General features: G+C 31.8%; 2 protein-coding genes across 4 annotated transcripts in view; one reads left to right on the top strand and one right to left on the bottom strand.

The window, feature by feature from the left end:
• Positions 1-2853, bottom strand: part of pfkfb2a (6-phosphofructo-2-kinase/fructose-2,6-biphosphatase 2a) — a 34034-nt gene extending 31181 nt beyond the window's left edge. Inside the window, exons 1-2 of one of the 2 annotated variants that reach the window (XM_051095721.1) lie at positions 2700-2853; positions 2472-2599 (exon numbers count right to left, since the gene is read on the bottom strand). In XM_051095721.1, the coding sequence (XP_050951678.1) occupies positions 2472-2529 (58 nt within the window). In that variant the 5' untranslated portion in view covers positions 2530-2599; positions 2700-2853. Of the gene's footprint in view, positions 1-2471; positions 2604-2699 lie in introns of both variants that reach the window. The other variant, XM_051095720.1, reaches the window with a different exon arrangement.
• A 2276-nt stretch (positions 2854-5129) lies between these two features.
• On the top strand, positions 5130-9666 carry myl9a (myosin, light chain 9a, regulatory). Of its 2 annotated transcripts, none has more exons than XM_051095943.1 (5): positions 5130-5288; positions 6642-6848; positions 8013-8174; positions 8687-8858; positions 9439-9666. In XM_051095943.1, exons 2-5 carry the CDS (start codon positions 6662-6664, stop codon positions 9440-9442), a joined length of 525 nt encoding a protein of 174 aa, XP_050951900.1. In that variant the 5' UTR covers positions 5130-5288; positions 6642-6661; the 3' UTR covers positions 9443-9666. The 2 variants fall into 2 exon arrangements, with proteins under 2 accessions (XP_050951900.1, XP_050951899.1); XM_051095942.1 differs by having other exon boundaries at positions 8687-8885.
• Positions 9667-12639: the final 2973 nt, after the last annotated feature.

Below are 12639 nucleotides of genomic sequence, written 5' to 3'. Positions count from 1 at the left end.
TTTATTTTTATTTCAATTCTAAAAAAAAATGCAATAGTTATTTTTTTATTTTGCAATTTGCAGGCATGTTATTGCTAACATGATTACATCAATAAATTACATCAATATATTTGACCTGGTTGCTATATGGTTGCTATGGTGTTCCGGTTGATGGCAAGGGCGTTTCTAGGATGTTCAGGGTGGTTGTTAGGTGGCTGCTTACTGGCCGTACACCAAGTCTCAATGATATTCTTGCCTATTTGTCAATATATTCCTCTGCACTAAAGAAGAGAAACAGGACCAGACACGCCTCTTAACTGGGCTTCACATTCCACTAAATCATCATCTGGACCTAAAGCTCAAATTCCAATCTGACTTGGATTTCTCTTTCAGCTTGAACGAACACGTTAAACCTCAACTCTTGGCTCTGGGTTTTAATGTCGGACTCATTTAAAACAACTACAGCATGTCTTAAAGTTCCCAGAGCACCATCACAAGCACTGCCAACAAAAACAAGGGCCTTCTAGGGCCTATACAAGAATATATGTGATGTTTTTACAGAAAAACACCTTCAGGCTCGAAATTGTGACCGTTTTCGCATATGCTTCCAAAATTTAATCTGTGCTACCTCAAACTATATTTGGAAGTGACTTGTTTTCATTTCTTTACAAAACTTTCGCTTGCCTAACTACTGCCCAGACTGCTGTGAGCTGATATAGTGTCAGGTTTGCCTTTCTCTCCAACATCACATAACTAATTAAACTTGATCTTTACATTCTTAACTTTAATGCAGATTTTAGATATTAGCCGTCAATCACTCCCTGTCACTGACACTGCGCTCCGCTGAAACTCGGAACTGGCCGTTTTTTAACCAACCTCTGTTCCGGATTTGCACAAACTACATTGAAATTAGGGGTGTGTGATATAACGATTTTTGATTGTGGACAATTAAAATGTCTCCACAATCTGCTTTTGAAGAAATATACTATATTTCGTGCTACAGCGCACATTCTGTCAGACGCAATTCTGGTGCCTCCGTCTCAATATACTGTACAACGCGGCATACGTTCACATCACGCAGGGGCGTAATTTCCACTGGGGACACACTTTTCAAAATCCCGATTGTGTCCGCCCACTTTCAAATTGTTTTGTTAAATTAATGTCTTTTATTGTAGAATCGCGCACACGCCTTCAAAAGCAATTTTAACACCACACTTAGAGTGCGACTCCCCAATGTGCGCAAATTGGGCTACATAACATAACTAGGCTGTAGGCTATTATAGGTTGTGTAGTTGTCTGTAGCTCTGTATCATGCTTGAAAAATTCGGTCTCTATTTGCACTTTAAATATTGAGAGACTAACCTACTTTGATTATGACTGCATTTATTTTTTGCACTTAATACGGCTAAGAAAGAACTGTGTCGTTTATTTTTTGTTATTTGTACTGTCGATTGTTTAAAAATGCAGTGGTTGCCTCTAATTTAAATGGCTCTACATGTAATAGACAAAATAAACATCTTATTTATGTACTCATATTTTCATTCATTCTTGTCCCTTGCTTAAGGCGTAAAATAAATATTTTAAAAAAGGCTTTCAGAATCAGCCCATTTGCTTGTAAAAACATCAGCATTACTAAAAAGAAATGCCGGGCCGAGTGCTGGCTGTTCTGCTCAATTGGCAGTGGTGCTCCTTAATATTCATTTGGGGCTCCTACATTTTTTTTCAAAAAGTTAGGAGCACCAGTGCTACCAAGTAAAAAAGTTAATTTCGAGCCCTGCATAACCAAATCAGCACACTCTAAATTAGCCATTTACGATATAGCATATTATAGATATATACTGATAGAAAGTGAGTGCTAAGATCGGTGAAAAATAAATGAATAAATGTGCATAAATAAAATTTATTTTAAAAAAAAATCTGATTAAAATAAATTATAGTTTTTAAATAAATAGACAAAACAATTATATTAAAATTAATTAAATTAAAATAAATAGTTCAAATAAAAAAATAATTAAATAAAATGTATAAGATCAAATTAAACAAGTACACAATATTTTGACAGAGTAGGAAAAAATATAGAATCTATATATTTAAAATATTTATCTCTATACAGTCTTTATACATGAAAATAAGGGTCCCTCGACTTGAGGACGATCATCTTTTAAGATTTTGCAATCTAAAAGATGGAAAACCCTTGACTTACAGCACAATAACTGTAGTCATCATAAACACTGAGTACCCTGATGTTAAAAGATGAGGGTTTAAACCTACAACCTTCCAGTTATCAGCTCATATATTTAACCAATAGGCTACATCACCCCAAATGACTGAAAATAACGCCTCACTATTTACATTAGCTACATATGAATGATGCAGTTTTGATGAAGGTTACTAGTTTGAATGCCCACAAAATCTGATCCACCACTGAGGATTAAATTAAGACACTAAATCTCAAAGTACTAAAATAAGCATGAAAACTAACAATAACTCACAGCATTTCTTCTCATTGACTCTGGGCTCCGCCTTCTTGCTGTCATTTGAATTGTCCATGACTTTTAGGTGCAGATTGACGATCTTGACGGACAAGAGTGAGGGTCAGCTCAGGTCATCAGAGGTCAGTCTACCTGCGCAGGTATTAAGAGACGCAGATTAGGTCATTACCGGCCTGGCTTCATTTCACATCAGCTGCTTTATTAGCTTTATAAGCCGCGTTTGCTCACCCCGCTGCGGAGAGAACACAAACACACCGATCACTCCCCATTCAAACGCTGCTAAAATTGTGTTTCCATTAAAGCTCTGGGACAGAGCGGACTTGATATGACCGCTGTGTTTCAGGAAGTGTTCGTGTCTGTTGGAGATGCCCACGGTAATAGATCCGACCCACAAAAAATAAAAAATAAAAGCGCTAGAACGGCGAGTAGAATCGAGGGAGTGACAGAATGGGCGGGGTTAGTGGCGCGAAACGTGTCTGTGATTGGCTAGGCGCGATCGGTATAAATAATAATTATTTTACATTCAATTTTCATTGTGTGTTCTTTAAGCCTGATAACATTAAAGTTTCTCAATATAATTATTACAAGTGCAAAAAAGATCGAAATCACTTCTGGGGGAAAAGCGTTGTCACGTGATATCTGTTACTTTTCACAGCGGTGAATTGCTAGATGAGGCTTTTAGTAACAGTTATATGCGAATCGCCCTCTGCTGGAAGAACTGTAACAAAATAATAAAGCTAGTATCTTTTGCCGCTCAACGGTCTGAACCAATCGCGTTCTGTAGACGCTGGGGGCGGGGTTTGTTGAGCTCGTCTGATTGGATACACTTAACATCAATCAGAAAAGAGTGTAGCGTTTTATTATATACAATTAATTACGCATAACAGATCAGTTATTCGTATATATATTTAAATATGAATGTACATAAAACGTTTTTCCTAACTTAAGCACCACTTTGGATAAACCTCTAGATTTGGGTAAACATTAACTTATTGTAAAGAATACTATTTATGTTTAAGTCTGAGACCGGCATTGTTCAAGTGTTCCTAAAAAGGTCAGTGTTGCTATACTGACCATTTCACCTTAGACTTCATGTACAATATTTGTAGTTTGTTGAGTTTCGATACATTATTTGTATTGACACATTATATTTTTCATGTTTTTAAAACTGATCTTCTAGACAGAAACTTTACAGAATATTTCTGGACAAAAATGTCTAAACAAAAACAATAATAAATAGATGAAAATACAAATGTTTAAAATAATTATGTAAACAATAAAATTACAATTAAATAAATAAGTATAAAATAAACATTTGATTAAAAAATACATTTACACTTACAATACAACTTAAAAATACAAATAAATAAATAATCAAATTAAAATAAACAAATATTTGAAATCAAATAGAATTGAATAAACAAATGACATTAAAATAAATAAACAAAAATTTAGATTAGAATATGTAAATTATATTAAAATAAATAAAAAATAAAATAGTTAAGTAATATTTTCTAAATATTTAAATTGTCTTTACAGTTGAAAAATCTAAGATTACATTATAATAAATAAACAAAAATTTAATTTAGAATATGTAAATTATATTAAAATAAATTAAAAATAAAACAATTAAGTATATAATATGCAATAAGTATGTAATAAACATTTGAAATGAACTACTAAAATACAATTTTTCAAATATTTAAATTAATAATTTTTAATTTTACATTTAAATTGTCTTTATACTTGAAAAATAATTAAAATACATTAAAATAAATAAACAAATAAGATTAGAATAATAAACAAAATAGATTAGAACAGTAAGTAATCAGTAAGATTAAGTATATAATATACAGTAAGTATGCAATAAACATTTGAAATAAATAACTAAATAAATTTTATTTTCCAAATATTTAAATTGTCTTTATAGATGAAAACAAAGTAAAATTATGTTAAAATAAAGTAACAAAAAATAAGATTAGAATACGCAAATTATATTAATATACATTTAAATTAGTAATTTTTAATATTTAACATTTAAACTGTATCTTTACAAATGAACAAAAAAGTGTGTGTGTGTGTGTGTGTGTGTGTGTGTATATATATATATATATATATACATGCATAAAAAACATGGAAAACATAGTGACCTTTTCTAACATGCTACTAACAGACATCATTTCACGATTGTTTTATTTATGCATTTCATGCATCTACGTTTAACCCATTTATTTATTACTATTTAAACAAACACTGCTTGCAACAGAGACATTTCCATAGCCTGGGATATATATACATGGGAATGATAGAATCCATTCATTAATGTATATAAATATTTGAGAAGCCAGAGAGGTGCAACAACTAGGATATATCGCACGTTACCAAGCCAGCAGCTCATAAATTTGCATCGTTTTTCCTATAATGCAAAACCCTCATCTGGGCCTGAAATGAGAGTCTTAGGACCTGTAGAAATCCGCCCCGTGCTGGCTTTCATCTACTCTGCCTGCCAAAGGAAATGTTTCTTTTGTGCTGCATACTTAGCCATTATTTGCTAAATAAGGCCTCCTTCTGGCCATTGTGAAAACACTCTGCTGTTTCTCAGGATATGCGAGGTCTGCCGCTCTCGGATTCCTTTGCCTTGTATGGCTAAAGGCTACAGACGCGCCCGGCTGCGGGACGCTGACCTTATTGGCCGTCTCAGGAACAGGGAGGTGTGGAGAAAAGCCTGAAAAACCAAACAAACTTCCCTTTAGCCCAGCGCAGGAACAGACCCAACGCACACAGGTCTCCTCTAACACTTTTCAACAGAAAAACAAGGTACAGTTACTTTAAGAACATCTAATCATTGTTGGTTTTGTTAATGGTTAACGGATATAACGCACTTTCAGTTTGAACTTCTGAACATGTTAAGTTTGGAAATGTCTATAGTTCTATCAATATGTAAAGTCCTGAACAGGTTTGTAAATATGTAAAATCTATAATTCAACATCAAGATTTTGGGTTCTTATATCTGTAAGTGAAAGTGTATATCTTAGGTTATGTAACGCTTTTCAACATTTTCAGTCTTTTTGTGCGAGTGTGTACTCATTTTTTTCAGTGCAACAATTGTATTTTCTCTAACAAATAGATTTAATATATATATATATGTATATATATATATATATATAATGTGTTATTTATCATTGAATATATAAATAATAATTACAAATTTTAAAAGAAATAATAATACTTAATTTTTTTAATTATTATAACCATTTAAATTTATTATTTAATTTGTGTAATTCTGTAAACAGGCTTCATATATAACATTTAACTAAAACCTTAATTGACCGTGTGACAAAATGATTATATTTATTTCATTTCAAATATTGTTTCTCTAAAAAAAAATATGCTTAATTAAAAAAAATGTTATAAATAATTATTAAAATAATAATTAAAATAGGATTAATTACACACACACACATACATTAAAAATTATGATGAATTACTTAATACTTTCAAATAACTAATGCTAACTTATAATGTTAAATATAAAATACATTTATTAAATATATATTAAATTAAATATTAAATACATTCTTTATAAAATACATATAGAATAAAATGTATAAAATAATTTAAAATGTGTATTTTTTTAAATAATAATAATCTACAAGTTATCAAATAAATAATAAAATATTATATATATATATATATATTTTCTATGTTATATATTTCTTTTTTTATGAATAGGTTTCATATATTATTTGATTTTGTGCTTCATATTAATGCTTTTTGCTTTTACTACCTTAGTTTAATTAAGACGTGGTATGACATGAATGATTTTCCGTATAAAAATTCCATGCACTCTTTTTACTTCTGTAGTTTTAGAAGAATTACAAAAAATGTAAGTTTTAGTTTAATTATAGCATGCCACACCACAGGATGTTGCGGAAATGCCTTGAAAATTTTATTTCGATAGGATCAAATGTGCCTCTAACTACTACGATTAAAGACTGAATGTGTATACGGAGTTGTTTCTTGTGTAATTTCGTACATATTTCACATTGAAAACACACTTGATCCGTCATACTTGTGTTGATGGCATTGCTCCACTGCATTGTGTGCTGTTCTCCAGACTGCGATAAGTCGTCTCTAATGAATTTAATCTCTTATCTCTTCCTTCGGCAGAAACAAACCCTGCGGTCAAAATGTCTGCAGCCAAGCGTGCCAAGGGAAAGACCACAAAGAAGCGGCCGCAGAGGGCCACGTCCAATGTCTTCGCCATGTTTGACCAATCACAGATCCAGGAGTTCAAAGAGGCCTTCAACATGATCGATCAGAACAGAGACGGATTCATCGATAAGGAGGATCTGCACGACATGCTGGCCTCTCTGGGTAATATATACATATGGTTTTATCTATAAAAATAGTTATTTAATATGACCTTAGTTTGTAAGATGAGGTTTTGTAAGATTCATACTATATATATATATATATATATATATATATATACATTATATTATTTATAACAGGCTTCATTTTTGTTTTGATTTTGTGCAGAGATGACTTTAGATAAAATTTTGTAAGAATTTATTTATTTTTTAATGCAATTGCATTCTTAATTTTTGTAAGAATCATCCAATAATATATTTTTGTTTGCATGAATACTTTATTTATTTATTTATTTAAATAGGATTACTTTTTCTTTTGATGACATTTTATAAGAATTATCTTTTTAAAAATATTTCATATATTTTATATATATATCTATTATATGTGTGTGTAAATATAGATTTTTTTCCATTTTAAAAATGTGCTTAATCAGTTAATTAGGGCTGAAATTGGACCTTTGTTGTAAAATGAGGTTTTGTAGGAATCATGCAATAATTAATTTATCTAGAATTAATTGAATAGAATTAATTAAATGTATGAATGAATGAATGAATGAATGAATGAATGAATGAGGACTCATTTTTCTTTTGAACTTTTGAAGACAAATTTCAGCTCTAATTAATTAAGCAAGTTTTTTCAAATTAAAAAATTAATATTTACACAAATATATTTAATATTTTAGACATAAAACATAAAATATTCTTGCAAAATGTCAAAACACATTCAAAAAAAATATTCATACACACAAACAAAAAACAACACTGGACAATTCTTCAGCATAAATTAAAGTAAAATAATAATAATAATAATAAAGTTAAAAAAAATTAATGAGAAAATAACAGATTTACACATTTGAAATATGTATTTAAATATTTATTTTAAATATGTTATTTAAATATTACTATAAATTATATATTATTATTATATATTATTATTTTATTTTTTATATTTTTATATAAATATTTTATATAAATATAACATTCATATTTTAGATATTTATTATATTTTTTGCCAGTAATATTCTGAAGGCCAAATACCATGCAAAATATCAACCATTTATCACCAACCACACTGGAACAGTTTTACCAACACAAACTGTGCTTGATGTGAAGAGCAGATTTAATGTGTGGGAAATCTGCATCTGAGTGTTTATTCATGTTTCTCCAGGGAAGAACCCGTCCGACGAGTACCTGGAGGGGATGATGAGCGAAGCTCCTGGACCCATCAACTTCACCATGTTCCTCACCATGTTTGGAGAACGTCTGAACGGGACCGACCCTGAAGAAGTCATACGAAATGCCTTCACATGCTTTGATGAAGAGGCTACTGGTACAGCAAGGCCTTTATTCTAGCAGACAGACAATGTGTTAAAGTGTTAATACATTGCATTATGCCATCTCAAACTAAATTAATAGATGTTAATGCATGTTTTGGTGTAATTATGCCCTCATGAAGGTAACAGGACTGACAGTTTAAAATGACATTATAAGCCTCATGCTCAAATTAAACTACAAGCTTGACAAAAAGAGCATATTTACTGTACAATGTTGATATTTCAAAATTTTCCCTTGACAAACATAACTAAGTTAAGATAAATAATTTTTGCAGGTTATTTCTTAGCTTTAAACAGGGTTATTACAGTTATTATAAAACGTTTCTCGTGTTCGTTTAGTTTAATTTGATGTACTAAAATAAATAAAGCAAAAATAAACAGACATTTAAAAACATGACAAAAACACCATAAATTTACTAAAATTAATGGCACCTATTTTTTCCAGAATGACTCAGAAGACTCAGAAGTGGTTGTGATTTTCAAGTAACTTATCTATCGTCTATAACAGGTTTCATCCATGAGGACCATCTCCGCGACCTGTTGACCACCATGGGTGATCGTTTCACAGATGAAGAAGTGGACGAGCTCTTCCGCGAAGCGCCGATCGACAAGAAAGGCAACTTCAACTATGTGGAGTTCACCCGCATCCTCAAACACGGCGCCAAAGACAAGGACGACATGTAAAAACCAGAAAAAAAAATGCATACGTATGTGCCAATCTAATAATATCTATACAATATGTGACCCTGGACCACAAAACCAGTAGCACGGGTATATTTGTAGCAATACCCCAAAATACATTGTATGGGTCAAAATTATCTATTTTTCTTTTATGCCAAAAATCATCATTAGGATATTAAGTAAAGATCATGTTCCATGAAGATACTTTGTAAATTTCCTACCGTACATATATCAAAACTTAATTTTTGACTAATAATATGCATTGCTAAGAACTTCAGTTGGGCAAATTTAAAGGCGATTTTCTCAATATTTGGATTTTTTTGCACCCTCAGATTCTAGATTTTCAAATAGCCGTATCTTGGCCAAATATTGTCCTATCCTAACATAATTATTTAGCTTTCAGATTATGTGTAATCTGGGTCACATCTTTTCACTGCAGATAATAAGACACCACATTGCAATGCAATAAAAACCACTCAAAACACCTTAGCATAAATTTCACATTGTGTTGGCGAGTGATGCATGTGCGAACATACTTTAGATTCTGTATTTGATCGATTTCTTTTTTTGTCTCTCCAGATAACATCACCTGTGTAACTTATCAGAAACAAAAGAAGATATTTGTGCTCATCGTATATCTACAGAAGCCATTATTGAAGTCCAAAAACACTCCTTAACATGAAGATAAAGCTATGAAGCTTAAAATATCAAGAGCTTCACAAGTTTGTACATTTCAGAATATAAATTCTATAATAATTTGAACTAACAATTAGCATTATTTTAAAATAAAGATGTTTTTCCACTTTCTTTATTGTTTACATTTTCTGCTCCATCACACAAAAATGCACACAAATAATAACACCAATCCTGGTTTTCCAGCTTTTTAAAATTCACTAACAATGTACTCACCCTCAGGCCATGCAAGATGTAGATCAGTTTGTTTCTTCTTCACATCTAGTAATGTAGCATTACGTCACTTTCTCACCAATGGATCCTCTGCAGTGAATGGGTGCCGTCAGAATGATAAAAACATCACAATAATCCACAAGTAATCCACACCACTCCAATCCATCAATTTAACATCTTGAGAAGCAAAAAGCTGCATGTTTGCAAGAAACAAAAACATTATTAAGACATTTTGATTCCAAACCATTGCTTCCTGCTAAAATATCCATAATATTGCTTTCTAACATGAACAATATAAAAACAGTCTCAAAGAACCAACATCACATAAGTTGTTTCACTGTGTTCTTGTTAAATAAAACTTTATTTTGATTGTAAAAGAAATATTTCCCACAACAATCCTACAATCTACAGAGTGTAACGCTGTATATCTATATTACTTTAAAACATGTCAGTTCTGAAAAATAATAGCCATCAATGATATCTATAGTAAATCTCTCTTTCTCTGGACTCTGGAGATGTAAGAATGACATTTGGGCCTCTATATGCATATTGAATTCACTGATCCAAGATCAGATTTCATGTGTTAATTCTTAAATTGGTCACAAAAGTGCTAAAAACAGAATCAAACTCACATAAAATGACTCACCAGTGTTAAACCAAGCGCTTACTAGATCGTCCTAATTTGGCACTTTCCACAATAATGGTAATAAACTTTATAAAGTCACACTTCAGCGGTACAAACAATATATTATATGAGTGGTTTTGTTTTCTATACATTGTATAAGAGGTCTGCGCTGAATATTTGAAATCTTCTTACCAATATTTAGACAAACCCTGACGTGTTTCTTCAGTATTTTCTAGCAATGAACTTCTAACGTACTCTACCATTAGAGAAAGCGTAACGGTCAACGGATCACGTGAGTCTTGATAACCAATCACATCACGGCCTTGACATGTTTGAATTTCTATCAAAGTTGTGCGACAGTCAATCGCTCGTTGTAGGCTAGAAACTATTTTTAAAAAATTTATTAATTAATGAGAATTATGGCAAACTGAATCCTACCTGTCGCAAAATTGTCCGTGAACATCCAAAATGAACATTTAACCCCAAACATGTTGGAGGAATTTCGTACCCGCTCATTAAACAATAAACAGAAGTCATTCGCCTTGTTTGACGATTTGGAAACTTATATTTCAAGGTTAAAAAAAATCAAACAAAGTTGTTTCACTGGTTGATCTTGACTAAAGCTTCCAGCATTATTATTTGTGTGAAAATATTAGAATGGAATGAAATTAGGTTTACTTCTTTTCCCGCCTCCTTGTCAAAACTGACGTCACATCCGGTGCGTCGCATTTTGTAATGGGGAGAAATCATGCAGTGATTTTAGCTATGCTGTTAAATATTATTAAGTTAAACATTAAAATGCATATTTTTATCTATATTAAGTTCAGCAGATCAGTATTTTAAAACTATGACAACTACAAGAGTGCCGTTTATCACTAAAGCAGTTGATTTAACACTGGTGATTCACTATAAACACTCAAACAAAAGTGCAGGAAACAACCTGATGGCTTGAACAAACACAAGATGACGTGTATGAAAGTATCTGTACCGGCCCTCAGAAAAAACAGAGAATATTTCTCTCCAAAGTTAGCATTAGAACAACATGACAATGTGAAATACATTTGATTCGTGTCCATTAGCATCTCTGACACAATGCCGCACATATATTTAGGTTCAACAATGTCCTTCAAGAAAATCTGAAGCATCACCTGTTAAAAAAAACAAAGGAAAGGAAATAATAAATAAAAGTATACAAAAGCAGGCAAGATGTCCATTGCAAGTCCGTAAGTGTGTTGAGTCCAGTGTAGCCCTATTAAGATCTGATGGGTTTGAGTTCATTGATATATTCAATCCAAAGCAAATAATCAATCCTTCCACAGGAACACAAAGGCTTTTAGACTCTGATATTGCTATGACATGCAGAGTTCAGATTTGTGCTGAGTATCAGTATCTGTTGGAAAAGCAGGTCAGGTTACATGAGAACAGAAGAAAAACACATCAAAGATGAACAAGAACAAACTAGCTCAAAAAGTGAAAGTTCACACGCCTGGACTGGATGATTGAGAAAACCACTTTTCATCTAACAAACAGTAGCCTAACATAAGATGCTACTTTATTGCTCAAGTCAATTGTGTGACATTTTCGATGAATCAGAGCTGGGATTGGGCCAGAAATTCATCTAAATCTAGTAATTCATATCAGTAATAAAATGACCTGAATGTGAATGGTTCAACTCTGCTTAACAAATATTATCATGTTTAAATCCATGCAGAATTTACCTCAAAATCAGAGCAGGAAATGCTTTAGCTTAATTAAATTATTATTATTTATTCAATTATGTTTGTACAGTTTTTATTATCTGCCTTGAATGCACCTTTGCATGTACTGGGTTTTTTATTTTGGTGGCTTTTACGAAAAAAAATAAATAAATTGAATAGGAAATTATTTAATAATTGGGCTTTTGGTGGTGTGACCATTTGTAACTTGATTTGAGGCTTTTGGTTTCATCTGAACTCCAACAGAATTTGAAACAGTTTTAATGGTTATAATGGGAATTTATTATATTAGTGTTAATGGAAACTGAAGTGTCCTGGCCTACTGGACAGGGTTGCCAGGTCTGTGTAACAAAACCAGCCCAAAGGTAAATCTTAAATAGCCAGTGACCCTATTTAACTAGTAAAATTCAACATATGGCACTCCCATAACTAAAATATTATACACAATTTCAACTTGAAAATCACTAGGGGTAATCATAAACAGCATGTTTTCATAAAGGAGGCCCCACACAAAACTCATAATGAGGCAGTTTT

The sequence above is a fragment of the Labeo rohita genome, chromosome 23 (assembly GCF_022985175.1).
Source record: "Labeo rohita strain BAU-BD-2019 chromosome 23, IGBB_LRoh.1.0, whole genome shotgun sequence".
NCBI classification, from domain to species: Eukaryota; Metazoa; Chordata; class Actinopteri; order Cypriniformes; family Cyprinidae; genus Labeo; species Labeo rohita.
Note: the sequence above shows the minus strand (reverse complement) of the source record. Positions and strands in the feature narration are given on the sequence as shown.